This window comes from Suillus clintonianus (genome assembly GCF_016758775.1).
Source record: "Suillus clintonianus strain FC179 chromosome Unknown DEU56scaffold_152, whole genome shotgun sequence".
NCBI classification, from domain to species: domain Eukaryota; kingdom Fungi; phylum Basidiomycota; class Agaricomycetes; order Boletales; family Suillaceae; genus Suillus; species Suillus clintonianus.
In genome coordinates, this window is record NW_024539376.1 from 46,360 (window position 1) to 69,471 (window position 23,112).

The 23,112-nt window shown below is 48.4% G+C and overlaps 7 protein-coding genes across 7 annotated transcripts; 3 read left to right on the forward strand and 4 right to left on the reverse strand.

Moving 5' to 3' along the window:
- Positions 1-1,095: 1,095 nt before the first annotated feature.
- Positions 1,096-2,013, forward strand: DEU56DRAFT_905092 (uncharacterized protein; the record flags this gene model as incomplete). Its single annotated transcript, XM_041356698.1, has 5 exons — positions 1,096-1,327; positions 1,376-1,552; positions 1,606-1,677; positions 1,739-1,968; positions 1,998-2,013. Exons 1-5 carry the CDS (start codon positions 1,223-1,225, stop codon positions 2,011-2,013), a joined length of 600 nt encoding a protein of 199 aa, XP_041201998.1. The 5' UTR covers positions 1,096-1,222.
- Positions 2,014-11,541: 9,528 nt separating this feature from the next.
- On the reverse strand, positions 11,542-14,818 carry DEU56DRAFT_748038 (uncharacterized protein; the record flags this gene model as incomplete). Its single annotated transcript, XM_041349319.1, has 9 exons — positions 11,542-12,194; positions 12,250-12,790; positions 12,854-12,950; positions 13,001-13,176; positions 13,234-13,366; positions 13,441-13,669; positions 13,717-13,921; positions 13,974-14,482; positions 14,533-14,818. 9 exons carry the CDS (start codon positions 14,816-14,818, stop codon positions 11,542-11,544), a joined length of 2,829 nt encoding a protein of 942 aa, XP_041201999.1.
- Positions 14,819-14,965: 147 nt separating this feature from the next.
- Positions 14,966-17,247, forward strand: DEU56DRAFT_919045 (uncharacterized protein; the record flags this gene model as incomplete). Its single annotated transcript, XM_041358208.1, has 8 exons — positions 14,966-15,263; positions 15,324-15,532; positions 15,582-15,694; positions 15,747-16,098; positions 16,149-16,451; positions 16,514-16,702; positions 16,753-16,878; positions 16,933-17,247. 8 exons carry the CDS (start codon positions 14,966-14,968, stop codon positions 17,245-17,247), a joined length of 1,905 nt encoding a protein of 634 aa, XP_041202000.1.
- Positions 17,248-18,924: 1,677 nt separating this feature from the next.
- DEU56DRAFT_698943 (uncharacterized protein) lies at positions 18,925-19,521 on the reverse strand (the record flags this gene model as incomplete). Its single annotated transcript, XM_041347285.1, has 2 exons — positions 18,925-19,035; positions 19,087-19,521. Coding segments are annotated over 2 exons (546 nt in total), but the record flags the coding sequence as incomplete, so codon positions are not given.
- Positions 19,522-19,800: 279 nt separating this feature from the next.
- DEU56DRAFT_919047 (uncharacterized protein) lies at positions 19,801-21,067 on the reverse strand (the record flags this gene model as incomplete). The annotated part of the gene is made up of 7 exons (XM_041358209.1): positions 19,801-19,836; positions 19,884-20,183; positions 20,231-20,287; positions 20,334-20,438; positions 20,488-20,616; positions 20,665-20,772; positions 20,822-21,067. The coding sequence occupies 7 exons, from the start codon at positions 21,065-21,067 to the stop codon at positions 19,801-19,803; spliced, it is 981 nt and encodes a 326-aa protein (XP_041202002.1).
- A 531-nt stretch (positions 21,068-21,598) lies between these two features.
- On the forward strand, positions 21,599-21,877 carry DEU56DRAFT_715782 (uncharacterized protein; the record flags this gene model as incomplete). Its single annotated transcript, XM_041347588.1, has 1 exon — positions 21,599-21,877. A coding segment is annotated over one exon (279 nt), but the record flags the coding sequence as incomplete, so codon positions are not given.
- A 615-nt stretch (positions 21,878-22,492) lies between these two features.
- On the reverse strand, positions 22,493-23,030 carry DEU56DRAFT_931459 (uncharacterized protein; the record flags this gene model as incomplete). Its single annotated transcript, XM_041358713.1, has 3 exons — positions 22,493-22,639; positions 22,690-22,782; positions 22,839-23,030. The coding sequence occupies 3 exons, from the start codon at positions 23,028-23,030 to the stop codon at positions 22,493-22,495; spliced, it is 432 nt and encodes a 143-aa protein (XP_041202004.1).
- Positions 23,031-23,112: the final 82 nt, after the last annotated feature.

Sequence of the window (23,112 nt, forward strand, 5' to 3'; positions counted from 1 at the left end):
GCCATACCAAAGTATGAATTGACATGCTGTATTTCAGTGAACGTCGCCCCGAACGAGAACCCCAATGTATGTGAATGTGTAGTGGACCTACCCACTGCCAGCCAACGACACTTACTGAATGCCTTCGTTTGCAATGCAGGATATTGCTTTCTATTTACTCATGTACGTGCACGGTACATGCTGCATGCACGTCCTTACCAAGCGCCGCTCTTCCCTCACACAGGTCTCGGAGTGATATCCCTGACTTGCTCTGAATGTATCTCTCCTTCTCCCGTGACACGTACGTGCTCCTGATCCAATTTATTCAGTTCATCCTCAGAAAGTATGCGCTTTGGAACAGCAATACAATCGTGCTCGTGGCCATAAACGCTCTCACCACACCCAAACTTATGGCTGATGAATCGGTCAGGCCATCTTCAATCTCTCGGCATTTGATTTACAGGTATTGCCACGTCTCATGGTTCGCGCTCTCACCTTCCCCAGTACTATTTGAACATGCTCACCCTACTTTCGCGGTTATGGCTAGCGCGATCCCAGGCATACCAGGCTACCACCGCCACTTGTACAGTGTACAATTGGTCATACCATGTACTTTCTTGTTCATGTTTCAACTGGGTATGTCGCCGGGAACTAACTCATAGGAACACATCGAGTCAGGAGAATACCGATACCCGTACAATGTTTCGAGTTTCCTATCGACGATGATATACTATGATACTGCAGCCACGTCTGAAATATTCCGCAATCGTCCAGTTGAATGGGCTCGTCTTGCTCGTTTACCTTCTCGGGCGTCCGGCGGAGGATCACCGAGACACCGCAGATCCTCGCATGATCCATAGCCAACGGGCATACTGTTGACAATTCAAAATGTGTATTGATGCATTTACGAAGGAATTGTACTTAGCAAAAAATGACACCAGCTGCAATGATACTGGTGAGTGTTGTGTCGAGTTAACTCGTGGAACAGAGAAAAATACGTAACCACTACCAGTGAGCGCTGAACGGTTCGCTGGCCTCAAAGTTTCTCGATTACATAAGCAACGTGTCTGCGAACTTGAAGTCCCCATGGGTGTCTCAGTAGTTCGTCGTTTATATAAATATCCTCTGTGCGAACATGCGGCAGCCCGCCCGTCCATTGACTCCATTCTGCGTGCCTTCCTCGTTCCTTTTACACAAAGAAACCTCATAAGGCTCATCCTCACCTGTCCTTCCTCGTTCCTCGATGACTCATGAAGACAATATTCGTCGGAAGAAACTCTGGCGGCTGAAGAAAAGTCGTTCAGACCCTCATCTGGCAGAGGAAAGAGCCAGGGAGCCAGTCAATAGTGTGTGTACTTTCGTATTCACAACCATGTATTGTTTCTAATCGTTACAGTCGTCCCCTCTCCCGCCCTCGAGGAATGAAATTCGCGGACGATCCCCGGGGAGATTTCGCAAGTTCTTTGCCAAGGTGCCCAACCCCTTCCAACGAAGCGCTCGACAGTCTCCCAACCCTCAAACCACCGCTGCGACCTCCAGCACACAACATATCCCACCTACTCAGATAACCCAGGTATGTATAATCTCAACTCTGTGCATATCCGTGTGCGATGATTGCTACTGTAGGATCCTTCACCACACATCACTCCCACTCCCGAGCCGAATATTGAGTTGTCTCCGAATCCAAGGACTGCAGAAGTAAGTTCAACCAACGTTGTTGGGAATATTCTTTTGATATTGTCCTAACATCTACAATCAGGCTGAACATCTCGAACCGAAGTTTGTGAACGAAAGAATCACTAGCGCCGCCAAAGGTCTCACAGGTATCGGCCTTGTCCCACCAATTATCCAAAATGCTTCTTCAGCACCCGACAACTTACAATCTGTTTCCGATACGATCTACAAATCCTCTGCGTTGCTTGAACCCTTGAAGGCGTTCAACTCCATTGCAAACGGGATTGCCGACGTATGGGCATATATCTTTGTTTCGTACGTGACTAACTTTCATATGTATGTAGGTACATCCCTACGTGAAGGTAGCATTGAGTATCTTGACTTGCTCGTCCAAGGTCAGCTTGTTTCAATATCATCGCCTTCACACGTTAACAAAGTTTTGGCGACAGATGATTCTCGATCAGGCAAACCGCGATGATGCTGTTCTTAGTCTCCTCACGAAGATCTCAGCCGTCTATACTTTATTAACGGAACGAGATGGATTGGCTAGGATTGCGTCTATGCTAGAGATATGTGGAAAGATTGCACGACAGACGCTCGAGTGTGCCGATTTCATCGTACATTACTCGGAGATGACGAATTTCTGTGAGTCGTTCCCACTGCATCGTCGCCCAAGACTCAATCTCTCTGTATAGGGCGAAGACTTGGCAAGCACGTCTTGAAACAAACAGAGGCCGCGATCCAAAGCTACAACAATGTTCTCGACAATCTCATGCAACAATTACGAGATCAAATGGCTCTCACCACCGTCGAGACTGTCCACCGTATCGGTAAGAATGCCTTTCCGTTCTTTCTGAGGCCTCTCTGACATTTGATACCAATGATTTAGCCGAGGACCTGGACGTTAGCGGCATGGAATATGTGCCTGGTGCTGGACGGAATACCTCCAAGAATTGTCTTCCAGGCACTCGGGAGGCCATTTTGTCGGAGGTCAAGTGCTGGATCCGTAGCACGGGAGAAGACGTGCAGCAGGTCCTATGGTTGTCTGGCACTGCGGGGAAAGGAAAATCAGCCATCGCGCATACCATTGCCAACTGGTCTCATGAGCGTGGGGGCATGCGGGCTTGTTTCTGTTTTGACCGCACAAGGGAAGCCGAACGCCGCCACGAAAAGATATTCACCACAATCGCACGCAACTTGGCTGATTGTGATATTACCATGCGGGGGGCATTAGCGCGTGCGGTTCATGATGACATCGAGCTCAAACACACGATTGACATCTCCAGACAATGGCAGGAGTTAGTCGTAGGACCGATCGGCGAGGCTTCGAAAGCAATCACTGCGCCCGCAGTGATCATTATCGATGCGTTGGACGAGAGTGGCGACCCCAAATCCCGGGAACAAATCCTTCGTCTGCTGTCCGGAAAGGCGGACACTCCTTCCTCCCAGCCCACTAACTTACCAGCAAATGTCCGTATCATCGTCACTTCCCGTCCACTCCAAGATATTCGCGAGGCCCTAGATGCATCACATGTCCGCCATGTCTCCATGGATGATATCCCTCCTGCGTCCACACACAGTGACATCCAATTATACGTCTCCACCAAGCTCGTGGACCTGCGCAACTTCGACCATACGCACTTCCAGACACTTGCTGAGAAATCAGACGGCCTGTTTGAATGGGCCCGTCTCGCTTGCGAGTATATCAATGATATGAACAGCATTGGCCTGGATCCGATAGGTCGCTTCGATGCTTTGGTTGCTGGCACATCTCAAAAAGGAACACGCCTGTTGGATGACATGTATGCGCGCATCTTAGCAGCAATCATGCCGATGGACGCACGTGAGGAATCCATCCCCGTGTTTCGCTCAGTGATGGGGCAAATCCTTTCCTCGTTGGAACCACTTCCCATGCCTGCGTTAGAGGCTATGCGACTGCACTTTCCTGATGGATGCAACCATTACAAAGTAGACCGGGTCATTAGGCCATTGGGCTCTCTGTTGACCGGCATCACGGATTCTGATTCTCCCATTCGTCCTCTCCACGCGTCCTTCTACGATTTCCTCACAGACACATCGCGGAGCCATGACTTCTTCGTTGATGTATCGGCGGTACAAAGTGATCTTGCCTTTGCCTCGCTTCGGGTCATGGACTCGAAGCACGGACTTCGCTTTAACATCTGCTCCTTGGAGAATTCATACTTGCCCAACTCTTCCGTCCCTGACTTGGAGAAACGAACAAAAAAATCCATTGCGGCCGAGCTATCATACTCATGTCGATTCTGGGGGACTCACATCGGCGCTTCGTCCTTTGAATCATCGCTCGCTAAGGAAGTTGAAGCTTTCTTCGATGGAGAGCGCCTCCTTTGGTGGTTGGAAGCACTGGCTCTGATGAAAAGTCTCCGCGGCTCAGTAGACTCACTCTTGTCTATCGCAGATTGGGTCACGGTGCGTGTCTTGAGCATATTCTTAGCCCAATAGATGCTGACGAGTAGTGGGGTGGTCATAGGGTCATGCCGAGTGCATGAATATCAGTGATGCTACCAGGGACACGCTTCGCTTCGTTCGAACCTTCGCACCCACCATTTTACGCAGCACTCCTCATTTATACTTGTCCGCCCTGCCGTTCGCTCCTACGCAGTCGAGAATATTCCGCAAGTTTGCTGCAAAGTTTCCTCACACCCCTCGCGTTGTTGCTGGCCATGTCGCAAATTGGCCTCAGATCGAAAAGATACTCCACGTGAATGCCAAGGTTTGCTCAGTTGCAATGTCGCCAGACGGAAAACGCATCGCATGTGGTTTATACGACAATACCATCCAGGTGTGGGATATGGAGACTGGCGAGGCATTGTGTACCCCTCTCCGAGGCCACACTAGCACCGTGATGTCGGTCGCATTCTCGCCGGATGGAAAGCACATCGTGTCAGGTTCATGGGACCGTACAGTCCGGGTGTGGGATGCCGTGACAGGAAAGGCCTTGGGTTCCCCTCTCATAGGCCACACTGACTCTGTTACATCTATTGCAATCTCGTCGAACGGAAATAAAATCATATCTGGTTCTGAAGACAAGACAATCCGGGTGTGGGATATGAAGACTGGCGAAGCATTTGGTCACCCTCTCAGAGGGCACACTGGCTATGTTCACTCGGTCGCAATTTCGCAGGATGGGAAACGCATCGTGTCCGGCTCGAATGACAAGACAGTCAGGGTGTGGGATATGGAGACTGGCGAGGCATTTGGTCACCCTCTTGAAGGGCATACCGACTACGTTCAGTCGGTCGCAATTTCTCAGAATGGGAAATATATCGTGTCCGGTTCGCACGACAAGACGATCCGGGTGTGGTATATGGAAACTGGCGAGGCATTAGGTGCCCCTTTCCGAGGGCACGCTGAGTCCGTTCTGTCAGTCACAATCTCATCGGACGGAAACTGCATTGTGTCCGGTTCATATGACCAGACGATCCGAGTGTGGGATTTGAAGACTGGCGAGGCATTAGGATCCCCTCTTCAAGGCCACACCAACAGTGTTCTGTCTGTTGCCATCTCGCAGGATGGAAACCGCATAGTCTCTGGTTCAAGAGACAACACGATTCGGGTGTGGGGTGCCGACACTATTGTGGGCAAGGCATCGGTTTCTGCCCTCCAAAACCACGCTGACTCCATTAATTCTATTGCAATCTCGCCAAATGGGAAGTGCATTGTGTCCGGTTCAGATGATCGGACAGTTCGGGTGTGGGACATGGCGACTGGCGAGGCATTGGTTGCCTCTCTCCAAGGGCACACTGACTCCGTTCTGTCTGTCGCAATCTCGCCCGATGGCAAGCAGATCGTGTCTGGTTCACAAGACACGACCATCTGGGTGTGGGACATGGGGACTGGCAAGGCATTGAGTGCGCCTCTCCAAGGGCACACCACCACTCCTGTTAACTCCGTCGCAATCTCATTGGATGGGACCCGCATTGTGTCTGGTTCATTTGGCATGATTCAGGTGTACAATGCAGCGGAGTCCGGCAAAGCATTATGTACTCCTCTCCAAATTGAAAAACCCTCTGACATTGTGTCTGTCGCAATCTCGCCGGATGGAAGCTCTATCGTGTCTGGTTCAGGTGGCGGTACAATCAGGATATGTAATGCAGAGACTGCAAAATTATTGGGTGCCTCTTTCCGAGGGCACACTGGTGGAGTTCTGTCTGTCGCGGTGTCGCCGGATGCGAAATGTGTCGTGTCGGGTTCAGGTGACAAGACTGTCCGGGTGTGGGATATGGAGACTGGCAAGGCCTTGGCATCTCTCGAAGGGCACACTGACTGGGTTCGCTCTGTCGCAATCTCGCAAAATGGCCAATACATTGTGTCCGGCTCAGATGACAAGATGATCCGTGTGTGGGATATGAAGACTGGTGAGGCAGTGGGTGCCCCTTTCCGAGGGCACACTGATTATATTATGTCTGTCGCAATTTCACCTGATTGCAAACACATCGTGTCTGGTTCACAAGACAAGACCATCCGGGTGTGGGACCTAGAATTTCTTAACCGGCACCAAGTCTTCACATCCGCAATATGCTTCTCACCTGACCCATCTCATGCCCTTCATTCCGCCTCGTCCTTTCTCTCAGATTCTGAAGCCCCAGCTCCTTCCGGTCCGAACAAGGAGGGATGGGTTGTAGGTCCCGAAGGACGCCTTCTTCTATGGATCCCACCCACTTTCCACCCGGCGACGTTCGCCCAGGGCAACATGTTGGTCATACCCACCAACGCCCTACAGCTGGATTTGAGTTGTGTCGCGCATGGCACATCGTGGCACAAGTGTCGAACTCAGGAGACAGCATCATCTTTGTGATAGATATCTGTTGGGTCACGCCATGGGCATGTGCTTTGTTGATTGACTGACGATGAACATTCTACACGAATTTCGTACGATACATATTTGCCTTGTTGCGATGCTTCATTACAACTTCATTTATTCTGTTCTGCTTCATTTACTACTCCCCGACATACCGCTGAACATTTGTAAAGCCCGAATCAATTGCGTTTTCATAGTCTTCCTCCATTACTATGCTACTTTGCTTTCCTGTTTATTGTATCTTGGATTAACCGTGCAAGCCAAAACTCGCCCATGCAGGTCCAGAGAACTTGAACTGTATCTCTCGACAACGGTCACTTTCATCAGCAAAACCCAAATGGGGTATGTGGCACTGCATATTGCCGTACAGTGACTCAGGGTTCGCAGGAAGGTCCCCCCAAGAGGTGTGGGAATTAAGAATCTAGAACACTAAGCTGGCACATCGGGGATCCGAATATTTAAGACTGGTTTGAATGTCGTGCGAAATGTCAAGATAATACTTAATATTTAGGTTGTCGTCTTAGCAGATGTAAAATTTCAAATGTTAAAGAGGTCTTGCATGACAAGAGAAATATAAAGTATCAGCGAACATTTTCTTACTGTCTGAATGTCAATGACAACAAGAAATATAAATATATCTTTAATGCTGGCATAAACTTCGAAATGAAACTTCACATTTAAGACTCGAAAAAACTTCAATTTTAGCACGTGACTGAACATCTGCTCATGTATGAAGTTTAGACCGTCATTTAGACGGGCGTTAAAATTCAAAATACCCCCTGACAATAAAATGTGAAAATAAATCATCAAGTTTTATCTCTAGATAAAACCGATCGCCCACTCATGGCTGAATCATCGCCCACTTACAACGTCATCGCCCACTTGAGTTTGAGATGCTAAATATTAGGGGAACTAGACGATAAGTTATAGACACAAGCCGCTTGATGCCTTTCGGTTAGAAACACGTGTTAACGCACTCTTATTCAAATGACGGGGTGGACAGCTTATATATTGTAAATGTACGCAAAACTATGTAGTAGAGTGAAATTGAAAATCAATCCTGTTTGACAGTAGTTAGACACCGGTGATTTCTCGAGGTGAATTGTACTTACACGAGATAGAGATAGTATGACTACAGTATCACTCGAAACTGCCCATCGAGCAAAGTGACTAACAACCCAGGATACCTTGACATTTTCCAAATGACTACTTGAGCTTGATGAGTACATTTTGGCGGGAAAATGAGGATACATAGCAAATGGATCAATGGACTGATCATGACGCGGGAGGAGCTTGTGGACAGCAAACACCAGTTCACCCGTGGGTGTAGCATAGATATGTTGGATACTGCTGGGGACAGGGGACGATAACCGGTCACCCTGAGAATAATAAAAAACTTGACTATTCCCGACGTGAGTAGAGGCTCTGCTATAGACAATCCCGTTGAATTTTAGTCGTGCGCATAATATTGCTGTGCGTCGTTTGATAAGCGCAAACAAGGCTTCAGGAACAGCCACAGCTACAGCGGAGGAAGGAGCCTGTAAACTGTCATCCAAAGGATCTTCAGCAAGTTCTTCACCGAGAGTTCCAGCGCTCTTGGGAGCATACGTGCTGTCAAACAGAAATTTGCACTCTTGAATAGCCGGCGAACAGTCAGGTCGACTGAGCCAACGGTGAAGTTTTGAAGTTTTGATGAATGAGTATAACATGGTAGTTTCCGACTCGCCTTGAAAAGTCAGTCCTGCTATTACACTGGTGTTCCGTAAAAACTCACCAGTCTTATGGTTTACTGGAAGACGCTGAAGTATTCCAATCAAACGTTCGAAAGGAAAGCACCACCAAGAGTGGGCCGGGCCAAATAGGAGTAGAAAGTCGTATATGTGGAAGGCAGCGTGGTGATTTGGACGCAGAGCGATGTTAGGGTATATCTTCTTCAAATTTCCAACATAAAGCGCAATGTGAGAGCGATACGCGTGTGCTCTCTCTACAGTCGTTGTTCGGGCGCACGTGAGATACACCGCGCAAACAAGTTCCATAGTATGGTCGAGAACAGCTCTAAGGTGAGTGCCGACTTCATCGGAAGGATGCGAGGTACCGGCCCCCCACAAGCTCATGAGGGCAATAGGAATGTAGACAGTGATTAGAGAGCGCCATTCGTCTGCTTTCATCATCCCAGCAGATGCGCTTCCGAAATCGCTTGGGACTGAAGTAAACCAAGATGGAATGGTTATTTGTTGGATGACATCTCGGACACGATGAAGGGCATCTAGAGAACCAAGCTGAAGCTCCTTCTCAGGAGCAGCAAAAGGTTTTCCACAGCGCTGAGAACAAACATAAAAAAGTCGCAACAAAGTAGACATATTAAGAACTTACCCATTCCACGAGAGCTTTGACGTAGTCGATTTTGAACAATCTACTAGATTTCTGGGGAGCGCATCGCAAGGCCTCGCAAACAAACTTGAGAGGTCCCGTATTCTTGCGAAACAGCGAATTTTTTAGGTTATCCAGATTTTCGTCATCGGACGACAACTGGGAAACAAGAAGGGTGCGTATAGCAGCGACCTGAGTCATTTCCTTCGAAGTCATCCCCGGAGGCATATCGCCTAAGTCGCATGAAAAGGCCGGAGGGGGTAAAGTCGATGAAGATGAAGTGGTTGCTGTAGTCAAACCGAGAAGGGTACGAGAGTGATGCTGGACTAAACCTTCCAATATACAATGCATCGGGTCGACAACAAGCTGGTGTGAGGGATCCCAGTATGGCAAACGCCACATCTCTGAATAGCGCACACCGTGAGCTTTGAATAGTTTCTCTCGTTCGGAGGTTGTCGCAGCGTCCCTCCACCGCTCAGCGAACTTCCGGAGTTCATCTTTATCACGAGGTTTCCAGCTTTCGAAGTCCACTCTACCGTACGTGGTCTTATGGTAGCAATTACACGCGCTACAATAAAAATGGCTACTGGTTCCAGCTAAAGAAGCAAGATGACGAGCGGCAGGAAGATCACAAACTGCCAAAACAATAGCGCTGCGAGCGAGCCGGCCAGTGGGAAAACAAGCAGTCTTGGAAAAATTGATGCCGCGCTCCCATGAGTCTACCATGTCATCAATAAGTGGCCGGATGTAGTGATTGAGATGCTCGAGGGACGGTTGTTTCGGACCTGGGATGATTCCTGCAAGATACATGTTTTCGGGCTTATACCTGATATCCAATGGTAGATTCAAGCATGCCATAGAGATGATGCCAGAGGATTTGTTGGCACCACGCAAATTCATGCCCTCCGGATTGAAGAAGTCCACGAAAAGGGCGAAAGCATAGCGCCCTTCATCTCCTCTATCAATAAAAAGTGAACCTGGGTCTGGGCCACAAAATTGACGGAGAAACTGAGCCTCGAATGCGTGTTTCATCAAAGGCGGATGGGGGGAATTGATCGAGTCTTGCAAATCGTCGCAGGCTTGATCCATCGCCCCCTCATATATCTGCACGGGAGAGGAGACCGGCGAGGTAGTCTTTAAAATCGTGGTAAACGAATGTCTTCTTCGGTCGCACTACTCCAACAGGGCCAGGGCTGAGCAATGACTCGCCACATTCGGCCTCTGGCGTGGGGTGGTGTGTGCAACGTTCAGGATATGTAGGAACAGTTGAGCCGTCTGCATGATGTGGGCTGTAAGTGCAGTGACAACTGGGGCAGACTGCATAGACGACAGTTTTCTCAGTGAGATGGAATCTTGAGAGCACGGTGTCGAAACTCTTTGGAATTTGCCTGAGCACATTTTGATGGGAAGAGCTGAGGCTACCATCCAATCTCCGGAAAGTGAGGAATAACATGATTGAAATAAGTCCCAAGAGGAAATCGCAGGCTCGCTTGCTGACCCCCATGATGACTTTACACGTCACAGTGATGAATAAGGCGACCTGTGCGATTTCATCACACTGATCCAGCGGAAAATCATGGTGAACATCTATTGACTATTCAGAACACGATCACGATGAAGATAATCAACTCTTACTGGTATCAAATTCGACTGCTGCACATAAGTCCATTTCGGAGGCTTTTGACTTTTGAACTGAGCTTCTAAGCCATCTATCTCCAACATAATTGCCCTCTTCCGTGTGACCACAATGTCTGCTTTTCGTTTGACGGACTCCACAGCTGTGCGAAGCAATAGTAGCTCGCGATCAACATCATTGGAATTACCTGCAAGTAACAACCGAAAGCACCGCTGAACGCGGAACTCTATGTTATCGAGGACCGTCAAGGCCTTCACAGTTGGCCGATGTATGTTCTTTTGGGAGACGTCGCCAGAAATAGCGACTCTGGGTTCACGGGCAACAAAATGATCTAGCAAAGTGAGTTGCTCAAGATCATCTGCGAGAGCCGTAATAGATAATGGTGGAGTGGGGTTGGGGTGAGAAACAGGCGGTTTGTTGTCGATAAGAGCAAGTGTGTCCAGCTGTGAGACTAACAAATCCGTGATGGCGTTCGTGCGGGGAGAGCCAGCGGCAGCACATTCTGCTTTGGTACGTTTGGTGCGTTGTAAATGTGCAGCCATAAGACGTTCTGCAATGAGTACCCCCTTAGGCGTGCCATCCTCAGCACGATCACCGGTTTCGATGCATTCCTCACAGAAGCACCGTTTGAACAGTGAGCGAGACACAGGCATGAAGAACGGGGCGAATAGCAACGACAGTATGTACCGTCGTTTCTATGAATTGATAAGAGTGAATTGGAGAGCAAGAAACGACTGCGTAGGCAAGCTTTTGAGTCAGACGAACAACAACGATAAAAGAAACAACTCGCAATTTCCAGTAATGAAATAACAAGACAGCAGTAACATCAGGAAATGTGCAGGTGCCTGGGCGCACCTGGTGAGTACCTGGACGTCCTGGCGGTGACCTGGATGGTCTGGCGACCTGGTGAATGTTTCCTTCTCACACATGCCAAACTGAAGTTAGAGAAAACTTTCCGAGTCATTGAGATCTACTAGCTATTCCCTACATGATTTCCTTGTACATAGTGCTTCTTTGTGATCTGATATACCATGAAGTATACTCAGAACACAATTTCATGTGCATGATGATCTGCATACTGATTTACATAGTAAGAATTAAACACATCAAGAGAATGAGCAAAATGAAAACCATCGGGGAGGGGACCGCTGCCAAAGACAGGGATGAGATGAGCACTTCGAAGAATGGTATCAACATGCTCCACAGACTGAACACGAGCTCCATGTGCACCAGTAATCTCAGGCTTCACCTTCCACATGCCCGTCACTGAATCTGGGCCTCTCCCCATCCGTGAAAACCTGTCAATCAACACACAAGGGTATGTCACACCCTCAAAAAGAAAAGAAAAGAAAAGCTTAACACGGCCAATGATCATGCCCCTCATTCCAGCCTTTTCCTGGTCCTCGACGATGAAGACACAATCATATCGTGGATGCTTACGGCGCCACGACGGAGTGCATCGAATTAACTCGCGATGCATGCCGTGAGTCCCAGAGACATCACTGGGTGCCGAGAAAGTAGCCACGGCAGAATGAAACACAGAAATTGGACCGTCGATCTGTGGTAAGTCGTTCCAGTCGATCAGAGCTGCTTCAGGGTTCAATTGGCTGGCAAGGAACTCGCAAGCAAGTAAAGGAAGGTTGGGCTGCTGGAGATGAGCTGCGAGTGTCTCGAGTGTCCGAGGATAGCCACGTTCTGTTGTAGATGTAATTAGTATTGCTATATTCAGATATACTGAAGAACGACGTACGAGGGCTGCGAGCCAAAACAACAGATCCTTGGACTCTTTCAATGTCCGGTGCACCATTCTCGAAACCCTCGTCCACGAAGTCAAGGCCGCGCCTGGGTGGGGGAGCATGTGAGGCTGGCAGAAGTCCTCGTGCCACAAAGTCAACACGTGCAGCTGCGAGCTTGTCCAGACGCTGGTTTGTGAGCAGCATCTGCCCAAGGGCTTCATACCGATTCGATCGACGGCACGGCTTCTTCACTGCCGTGATATGGTGAGACTCGGTGATCGATGAGCATAGGCCATTTGGAGCACCGAATTCTTGAATCAGATGGATGTAGTGTACCATCAAATGCTGACGTGGCAGTGCGAAACCCTTTGGCCTGACCCTAGAGTCGCGAAAAATCTCGCGGGCCTCGTGAAAATGGTGTAGGGCCTGTTTTATTTCGGCCAAAGAGTCTTCTCCAAGTTCGGACCGTCGTACGAGGTAGCAAAAATGCAGGAATGCGCTGAGGCATGCGACAAGCTGGGGAGGAACATACTCTACAGTTGCAGGGATGTATACCTGTCAGAATACAAGTGCAAGTGATTTAGATTTCGATCACAGTAAGACATGATGAGTTTTTACCTTCATTAATGCTTTCGAGTCATCCCCGGTCCATTGTTTGAAGCGGCGACCTTCGGGAAACCTTCGCAGGCCAGGGAATGCTGGTGTGGCAGCAATTCTGCAAGACAACGTCAATAGGATCAGTACAACACTTGAAGTATGACGCACCGGTGATCTATATCATCGATGATCTCATTGGCACGTGCCTCGCCATGGACTTCCTTCAGATACTCGCCAGTCCAAGTAACCAGATGATCCTTGAAGCATCCCTTGATAACTTGATGAAGGAGGTCTGGTGACAGCATTTCATGTATGTCCGCACGTGGAAAATCGTTTGTAAAGGGCTAAAGACCCAATTTGATCAAACACGCATGTAGATGTCAAAGTTCAACAAGACTTACCACAATGTCGTCGTCTATCCCATACTGATCCCACAACACTTCCGAATTGAAAGTTTCAACTAGCACATCATTATATTCTTGAGAACGACGCTCGGCAGTGCTCCCATCGAGATCCTCAGGCAGTGCAGTGCACCTGTAACCAAGTGTAAGTCGAACAAAGCTATCCAAGTCACAAAGCTATCCAAGTCAAATCCGCAGGCCACTTACTTCGCACACCAATTTTGCACGATTCCAGCAAGCATCACTTGTTCAGGATAGTCGGCAATAAAAGCTGCCAAGTCATAGATGACTCGACGAAAATGTCCATCGGGGCATCGACGGACAATTGGCGTCGTCATTGGACCTTCAAGTGACTTAAGGATGGCTGCCAGGGACGAATGATAAAGCTGGCGCTTGAAGGTTCGAAATTGCACGTCATTATCGTATTTGCGATCAGCTGAAAAATAGCGTCAAAAAGGCACCTTATAGTACTATGTCACATACCCTTTGGAATGGCAAGAAACCCGATGGGAGTGACCGCATTACGGTGTGCTCGCCTGACACAATTGTGCGGGTTTCCGATTGACAAGTATAATGGATGATACTCAACATGACCCGTGGCAACGGATACCGTTGTCTTGTCGGATCCAAGGATGACTCCGACATACATGGATCCTTCCGTTGATGGGTCATTCTCGTATATTGTGTTCTGCAAGTGCCAATGTCAGTGAGATAGTTGTGAAGATTGTAGGAATACTCACCGCCTTGCGCCACGCATAGTTGCCTGACATGAAATCCTTCCACCGCCGCTTCCCTGACTGGTCATAATGAACATAAGGGGTGTAATCAAACTGCTCATCAAAGTCGGGATTCGCCAGCATGGCCTGGATGACGGCGTCGGGATCTCGATACCATACTTGATACTCAGTCTGTTGCCACCGGGGCACGTCTGAGTCAAGGTCATGTTGTGGTGATACAGAGAAACATTGCCAAGGCACGTCACCCGCACGGATTGCATCAATTGTGGCGTATACTTCACGGTGAGATTTGAAAGGGCTGTCCTCCTCGTACTTGGCCGCTTTGAAAGCCCACAACTCCATCAGAAAGTCAATATTGGGGGCAGACATCTCCTCTTTTCGGAACAAGAAGTCCGCGAGTAAGTATTCAGCTTGATCCCCAAAGGGCGCCCAGCTGTCTTGAGGGCCTACATAGCGAGCAGGCTTGGGGGCGTTTGGAGGAAGACGATTGCCTTCGAGGTCACAAGGATCACCTAGAGAGTGTTCAAGTTTACTCGTCTATTTGTGATAGTATTTGACTTACCACGGAGATGTGGGTGAGGTATGTACTGTGATTGATGTGGATTGGAGTGACCTTCTGTCTGAGGGTCGTGATCAGCGCAGTCGTCACTGATGAGGTCACGGTCGAAATTGAAATTGAAATTGAAATCTTGGGGGTCCGAGTCGGAATGAGGGTTTGAGTCAGCAGTGGTTGGATTGGGAACGGCATCAACAGAACCATGATAGGTTCGAATGTGCTTTGTGCGTCCGCGTTGAGATATGAAGGTTTCAGGACACCCTGCAAATGAACATGCAAGTCGGCTCAGCATAATGGTATTGGGAGGGACCTGAGTGACCAGTCAGGCGCAAGATATTAAGGTAAGACAGTTTGTTTGCTGGAAACAAACCTTGGAAATTTTTTGACAGCGCATCTCCAACAAGCTTTAACCCTTCACCTCTTTCTCTTCTTCTTCGTCATGGCTCGGCCAAGTCGCTCAAACGCAAATACTCACCCCGCCAAAGTTCTACTCGAGGGTAAAACCAAGCGCCGAACACCAGCAGAAAAGCGAGCCCAAGATGCAGCAGCAGCAGAAAAAAACTGGGAAGAAGCAGCTAGAGCAGAGAAGGAACATGAAGATGGCATCAAACGCATAGCCGCGATGGAAGACTCACTGAAAAGAGACGATCGCAACTACGGCAAAGATGCCCCACCCTATCGCCCACAGGCAGACACATCCACTCACAAGGCCAAGGGTTACTATTCTGTTGCAAAAGGTCAAGTTGCTGTCCAAGTCAGTCAAACATGAGATAGAAAGCTTACCTGATTCAAAACAGCTGCCAGTGACGATGAGGAACCAGAGTCGGATGAAGCTTATCAGCCATCTCAGCCATCTGACTCGGAGTCCCAAAACTCCAAGGTGAATTCCGAAGAGACTGGCGATGATAGCGAGGTTGGTGAGCCTGAGGAGGATGACGACGGTAGTAGTGTTGAAGGAGTTCGTAAGCCTCAGAAGGGTAAGAAACGCACTGCGTCAAAAGAGAAAGTGAGTATGATTTTAATTGATATATGCGGAACGACTCTTACCTATTCAGAAACGGTTCTTACGAGAAGAAATCACGAAGGCAAGGAAGACCACAGCAACAGCAGGAACCATGGCGAGGAAGCGCAAGGAGACTGAATCACAGGAACCTGACACAGCTGAACGGTCAGTACCAGCATTGAATTTGTCTTGATCGACTTACCAAGCAATAAATTAGTGGTTCATTGCAGACTAAACGTGCGAAGGGTGCACATTCAAGCAACTTGCAAGCTGACTGGAAGAAAATCGTGGGGTTGACAACAAAATCAGTGAGGTACAATTCGATCAGAGTTTCCGATGAAGAACTCGTACCTGCAGCCTCGGAGACATGTTCCCGTTCAATGTCGGGTGCATCATCACACAGCACTATGAGTCGTGCGACCACACCACCATTTGAAGGAGATGGAGAGTTTGACCACAATGAGACACCAGAGTCACTGGCTGCGACTCGAAAGCATAAGGGCAGCAACCCCAAACTGCCGAAGAAAACTGGTACCGCGGGAATGAAGTCAGCGCGAGTCACTGCTAATGTACCCAACTGCTGCTTACACGAGTGTTTACTGACAACTGTTGCATTCAGATGGGCTTGATGTTGACGCGAAAGGGAGCTGATGATGCTGTGGTGGAAGAAATAAGACGCTCAGAAGATAAATCAAAGCCACTCAAAAAGTTAAAGCTCGAAGACCTACCTTTTGTGGATAAGAAGGACCACGAGATCTGGGGTCGATTGATCTGCGCACTGATCGATTGGGCTGGGACGACTACTGATCCCTTCGGTACGAACGAACACCCAGAGGTCTCAGGCAAGCTGCAGGAACTGTGGGATGTTCTCTTCGCGCACAACAAGGTCGATGTCGCAAAGTGTCCTGCTATCAAAAAAGTGGTAAGTCACGGTGTACTAGTCAGTTTGGGTGCCTCGAATGCTGATGTGACTTCGACTTTGAGGCAACAGATTGGCTCAATGAGTGGTGGAGTATGCTTGGGAAAAATGCCATCAAGATTCTCGAATGCAAACTTCGAAAAGCAGAATATCGAGACAACACCACGCTCGTATCAAATTTGTCCAAGATCGCCTACCTCAGAAAATTGATGGTCAAAAACATGTGCCATTCATTTACGCTGATCATGAGGTATGTCAGCGTCACTTAGAATCATTAGTATTGGTTCTCACGGTGTCACCGCAGGGACTGAAAGGATCGTGGTTGGCTCCCGTGCTCCTGGAGTTACTTGCGGCACATGCGAGGCGTTGTGGAACATCGTTTCAGGCATTTGGGAAACCTGCAGGTGCATTGGGGGTTTGCGCAGCTACGGTGAGTCCCAAATCATTGGTCGCTGGTTAAGTCCTACTTACCTCCATTTTACAGGCACACCGCGCACTATTTCTGTACAAGGATGGGGATTCTGCGAAAGAAGCTGCCAAGGACGCGAAACGTGCCGGTCTCCCTTCCCAGCCCACGAAAAATGTCTCGTTCGATGCAGCATGGGGCAGTGTGGCTATGCAGTACTCCCTGCAGACGGCTCAACTCCCCCACAAAAAGTGGGATCAGATCGTTGATGGGATGTGGGAGCTTGTAGGTGAAGATTCTCTTGTCCGTCATGCTCATGTTGCCTCGGATGACGATTCCATGGATGTTCGCAATGCCATTCCCCTCTCGGACGACGACGAAGATATTTCTTAGCCTGGTGAGTCTGATTCTTACCGAGTCACAAGTTTAGTGGTCTAATGATTTTCCAGTGCTATAGTATTACTACACTACTAGTATTATACTACATTTTTTGCTAATGAATGTGATCAATTCTCGTCTTTCATTACGTCTGGTCCACGCCTGGTTGTGATCTGTAAGCCATCTGTCAAGGACCTGTAAGCTATCTAGTACTGGTCTGGTGCCAGTTATGCCAATCTGTTCATGGCAGATTCATGTGGACCCAGGCTCGCATCTGGTCGCCTGATAGCCTGGAGCCAGACTCTCCAGGCCATCCAGGCTCCTCTGCACATTTCCTGATGCAAGCCTTGTACGAAAATATGACGTTGATTACAAGAACTACCAAACAAGGATATAACTCTGTTGTCAGGGAGAGCTGGCGGTGACCTGAGAGGACCTGAGCTTGGTGTGGACTGATCATTGGCAAAGAACGCCGGGCGGGAAGGGCTGCCATGGACGTCGAACCAGGAAGCGATGGATGTTGACTTAGAATTAGGACGTTGGCGGTGGCGATGAACGGGCACGACCGTACATACAGTCATGCCCTGGAGAAGGTCGTGAAAGGTCGCTGCGACGAGACGTCTGGTGACGATGAAAGTAGAGAACACCGGGCACGACCGTACATACAGTCATGCCCTGGAAGAAGGTGAGGAAGGGTCGTTGTCGACAAGGAGAATGGGAGGCTCGACAGTACAAACTGTCGAACCTCCTAGAGTAATAGACTAAGTTCCATAGGACTTAGAACTTTGGCGACGAAAGCGCCCAACAATCACAAACACCCATATTAGGGAATTGTTACATAACATTGACTCAGTTTGAACTTTGTACTGTCGACTCTCTCGAGCTACTTCATCGTCCCCATCCTCGAAGCACGACAGTATGTACTGTCGTGCTCATCGAGTTCATCGTTCATCATTCCTATCTTCGGAGCACGACGGTATGTACTGTTGTGTCTCCTATCCCATTACCACCCACCACCTCGCCAACTCCATCCTTTTTCGCAGAATGATCAAGCCATCAACTCCGGGTCATCCGCCTTCACTTACTGCGATCCTTTAGATCACGCTGGCCCGTTAGTCAGGTAAGCCCATTTGTTGACAGATCCAACCATTAATCAACCAACATGTCCAGCCATCAACACACATCATCCCCTCCACCGTACATACAGTGGAGTGGGCAATGGCTAACTCGCTCTCGCAACGATCCAGCCAGCCGTTAACATATGTCATCCCCTCCACCGTACATACAGTGGAGGGGGAATTGACTTATCTTCCGTTCCCTGCGGTTCACGTACACCGTATATTCAACACGCTGCTATGCTACACCAACTTTCATCCATCGGAATGTCTCATCTGACACATTCAACCTTTCTACCTGACCTCCAGTAAGACCATCAATCCATCTGCCATTGTATAGGGCCTTGGGTAATCCAGTGACCGGGTTCCGTACAGTCATTGAATTTCCCGATGCGCGTATCCTCTTCATTGGTTTGGAACCCTGGGGCGCGAAAATATCATTATTCAAGACCCTCTGATTATCGATGATATTCAGTTCTCGCTCTATCCCGCGACGCCATGCCATGTTCTTGACCCGGAGCACACATTCGACGTCGTTTTCGATATCACTTTCTTCTGAACTCATACCCCCGTCTCCCAGCGTCTTGACTAGTTTTTGAAGCCACTGCCAAGCTGGTAGGTCGTCGTCCTCGCCATCTTTCTTCAGCTCAATAACTTGCTCCAGGACTTTTGCTCTGCGGAGATATTTCTATAGACGCATTAGTATCCGAAGAGCCTTGAGATCATGCTGCGGACATACATTTCGCCGACGAGTTGTTTGACGAACTGACTTCAGATTTTCACCTCTTTTTGCAATCAACCTCTCCTCCACTTCTTCCGCAGTCTCCAAGCAGCCCTTTGCTGTAACCTTTGGTTGGGCTGCTCTCCAGACCATCCGCATCCGCTTGTAGCGTTCTTCGAGTATCGCCTTATAATAGGCATCCGACCTCCGGAACGGCCACTCCTCTTCTACACTCCTCTTTTTCAATTCTTCAAGGAGAATATCGAGAATTTTCGCATTCCAGGGGGTGTTAAATCCGTGTTTGAGATCAAAGGCCAGATTCTGGGTGTTGGGGCCTGGGCCATCTTCGTACTCGTATGAGTACACATCTCCACGATCCGCCGGCTGGTGCACAATAAAATCTGCGTCTTGAGATATACTGAAGGTATCTTTGAGGAGACGCCGGATTTCACCCTACTTCATGCTTAGCATCAGCATATACGTCAAAAATTCAACTCTCACAAGAAGGAAGTCTCTTTTGTGGCTCAAATCTGCGGCCCTTTCTATCCTAATTTCATCATCCTGCTTCTTTTTCCTTCGAGGACTATGCTTCCTGGATGTCAAAATATCCTTATCGATGAGGATGCGTCTGAGTGCCGCCTCTATGCCTTTGGAGATCGCATTTTCCATCGCAGACATAGGGTAGACGTCGTCAGGCTGAAATCGCTGTGGCTCTTGCTCAATTGTCGATGATCATTCTCGATGTGTTTCCATAGGCTCGTCAGCGTCCTGCTATGATGTGAGTTTAAAACGAGTTCCGACCGCTTAGTACTTACCTCTACTACAGATACCAGACGCATCTTGCGTGTTGTTCCACGCGCCTTCCTGATCTTTTTGATCGTCTCGAGGCACGGAGTCTTGAGCTGTGGTTTCTGGGGCGTGTGGGGTGGCTGTTGAGCGTTCCTTCGGGTGGGGTCTGTGCCGATTTCCGTGGCCACATGCTGTTGCCTACCGTGTCTTGCAAAGCGCTGCTCCATGTTAGCGAGCTCGTTCTCTTTTTCTACCCTCATTTTTTCTATTTCTAGTTGTAGCCTTCGCTCCATTTCGGCAAAAATGGCTCTCTCGCGTTCTTCTAGCTGCTTGACATCATTAGCGATTCCCGTGCTCAGTCGTTCTTCCCCACCTCTTGATTTTTTCTTGTATCTAAATCTGCGTTGTGTCGTGCCAGTTCTTCAGCCAACTACTTGCCATCATTAGTAATTCCTTGGTCAGTCGTTCTTTCTCACCTCTCGGTCTTTTTTTGCACTTATTTTTGCTTCATGCTGTGCTAGTTCTTCAGCAACGTTTTTCCTCAGCAGTGCTTGCTGCTGCTCTTGCCATGTGTGAATTTCCTATTAACTTGTAAGCATGCATCTGACTGAATACATCTGTTGCACTTACTTGCTTTTCCCGCTCTCGCTCTCTCAGAGCCTTTTCCCATCGCTCGTTGAAATCGCATGTGTGGCGCTCATGCTCTTCTTCTGCAAGACGTCGTTGCTCCTCAATGTGGTCTTGAGCTTCTCGGCGTATCTGCCGGTATGATCAGCAGTGTATCCCCAATGAGCTTCTCGTGCGTACCACTTCAGTTTCCTCTATAATGTTGTTAATACGTTCTTGTTGTTCATACACAGTCTGGCGAAGTACCTGTGAATAGTTGACTTCCTGAATGCGACGCTTCCCAGATATCTGGATGGGTATCATGAGTCATGGAAGCTGATTCGTACTATCTACATACCACTTCCTCTCTGGCCCTCTTTTCGAGTCGCGGTACACTGGTGGGAGGCTGACTGATGTCGAATTGCGGTACACTGGTGGGAGGCTGACTGAGAACATCCATGAAGTCGCCAGGACCCTTATCATCGTCTTCATCGTCACCAAATAAATCTGCGTCATGAGACGTTTGTACGTCTTCTTGCTGAAACTCAGGATGCTGCATGTCGATGTCAATGTTATTGGCGCTTATAGTGGGGGAATAATTCATCGTTAGTTTGCAAACATCATTCCTGGGTCTTTTTAAGTTTTGTGCATGCATTTTTGTCTTGATTCTTCTAGACGTCTTGTTGTATGAATGAACAACAGTTCCAACAGGTCCAGGCCCATCTCCATCGCTTTCAATTATCTTTTGCTCTATTCGCTCTTACAATTACCTCGCACAATTAACAATTACCCTTGACAACTAGGATTATCATTGCAATGCTTCAGTTTGGCTCCCCGCTATAATTTTTTTTGGCTCCCCGCTATTTTTTTCGTCAACTACATCTGAAACAATTATGGTTATTGTCTTTTGACTCAGCACGTGAAGTTATTAAAAGACGGATTGCTGCTATAGCCTGCTTCCATCGCCCGCTTTCATCGCCCGCATTCATCGCCCACCTCTTAGATTATTGCTTGATCGAATTATAATCATCAGATGGTAAACACTCGCACATTTATCCTTCCAACATCTGCTGTGAGTTATCGCTTACTACCTCACACCCTTTATTTACCTTCAAATCAGACCCCGGAGCTTCACCTGCGGTGCAGGCTATATTCAGCATCGTGGACCAGACCCCGTCAGGTCACTATGTTGACGCGTTGCTCTGGCCGCTCACGCGCTGCTCAGCGTTTTCCTGTTCCGGAAAGCCTTCTTGAGGAGGCTGCAGTGCAGCCTTATGTTCACAACTGTTTCGTGAATGTGTGGGAAGGGAGATACATCCATCGATTCTGCATCTTCTTCAAGCGACATCTTCGTCTCCGAGCCAACGTGCTTCTTAGTACGGGTGGTCATAAGTTCCGAGGCGATGCAGTTGTTATGAGGGTTGGAGTCAACTATCCCTCTGTTGTGAACATGCGAGGCAGAGATAATGCGCTTGCTGATTTTTTAATTCACCAGTGAGTAAACTCAATGATCTATTGAGCCTACCATAACTATCTTTTCAGCTTTGCGCAAAGCATAAGTAGTCGTCCAAGAGCTAGGCTCCCACGCGATCTTACTCTTGTAAAACCCTTGAGGACTCGTGCCAATTGTCGGTCAGCTGCAAGGTGTAGAGTAGTAGTATAATTTGCATTGTTACATACCAAATTTCTCAGCTGGACTGCAGATATACAAACAAGATCCGTTCTGATCTTGATTAAACATTTGAAAGCACCGGCTTGAACTGATACTGACGGGTTCTGGGTAGCTTCGCAGACAACTCAACTTGCATGATGTAGTTTCGCTCTTCCTGATGCGCGTAAAACTCACGGTTACTAATCTTTCTACACCTGTTATTTTTAAGCCAAGGATGCGCGAAACATCTCCGTTGCTTGGGCGTTTCTGGTATTCCATCCATCCTGTCTTGAACATGCTTGATTCTTGGAACGCCAGCTTAATATAGAACACATACAGCACGTAATAATGACGGAGACATATAATGCAGTCGGGGTATCACTTCCTGGCCTTGCTCTTGCCTACAGCCATTTCTCCCTCCTTTCGTCTCGCGCGTCCAGACGTGTATTTCAGGCATGTCATGATCAAATCGTTGACTGGCCACAAGTTGGTATAATTGTCAAGGTCTGGGAAGTTGTCGAGCGCCTGAGATGATAAGTTTATTGACAATATCGAGACTCAGAGAAACTGTTCACCTTGCCACGCACGACTTCCAATAGCATGGGACTTTGGGCAGACGCGCATTTTGTCGTGTCAAGGTGGTTGTCGATGAGACTATGCATAGACCTCTTAGGAATTTGTCAGTTAATTTGCAATACCAAGGGTACAATGACAATTTGCAAACCTTGAATTTTGCGTATGACTTTGGATTCCAATCTAAAGCTTCATGAAGTGTGTAACCCCCACGCCCCGGACGCCCAGGTTCACCGGCAGGTTTAGGAATCTTTGAGTCTTCTGATAAACTCACGCTCGAAGTTGAGGAGTCGCTATCTGAGAAAGAATCCAAAGAGCCTGAGGAATCTGAGGGTGAAGGCATTCGAGAATGGGGGTGCATGGAACTTAAGATGGTTCATGAGAGGTAAAGTATTCAACAGATTACCATATTGAGCGAAAACAAT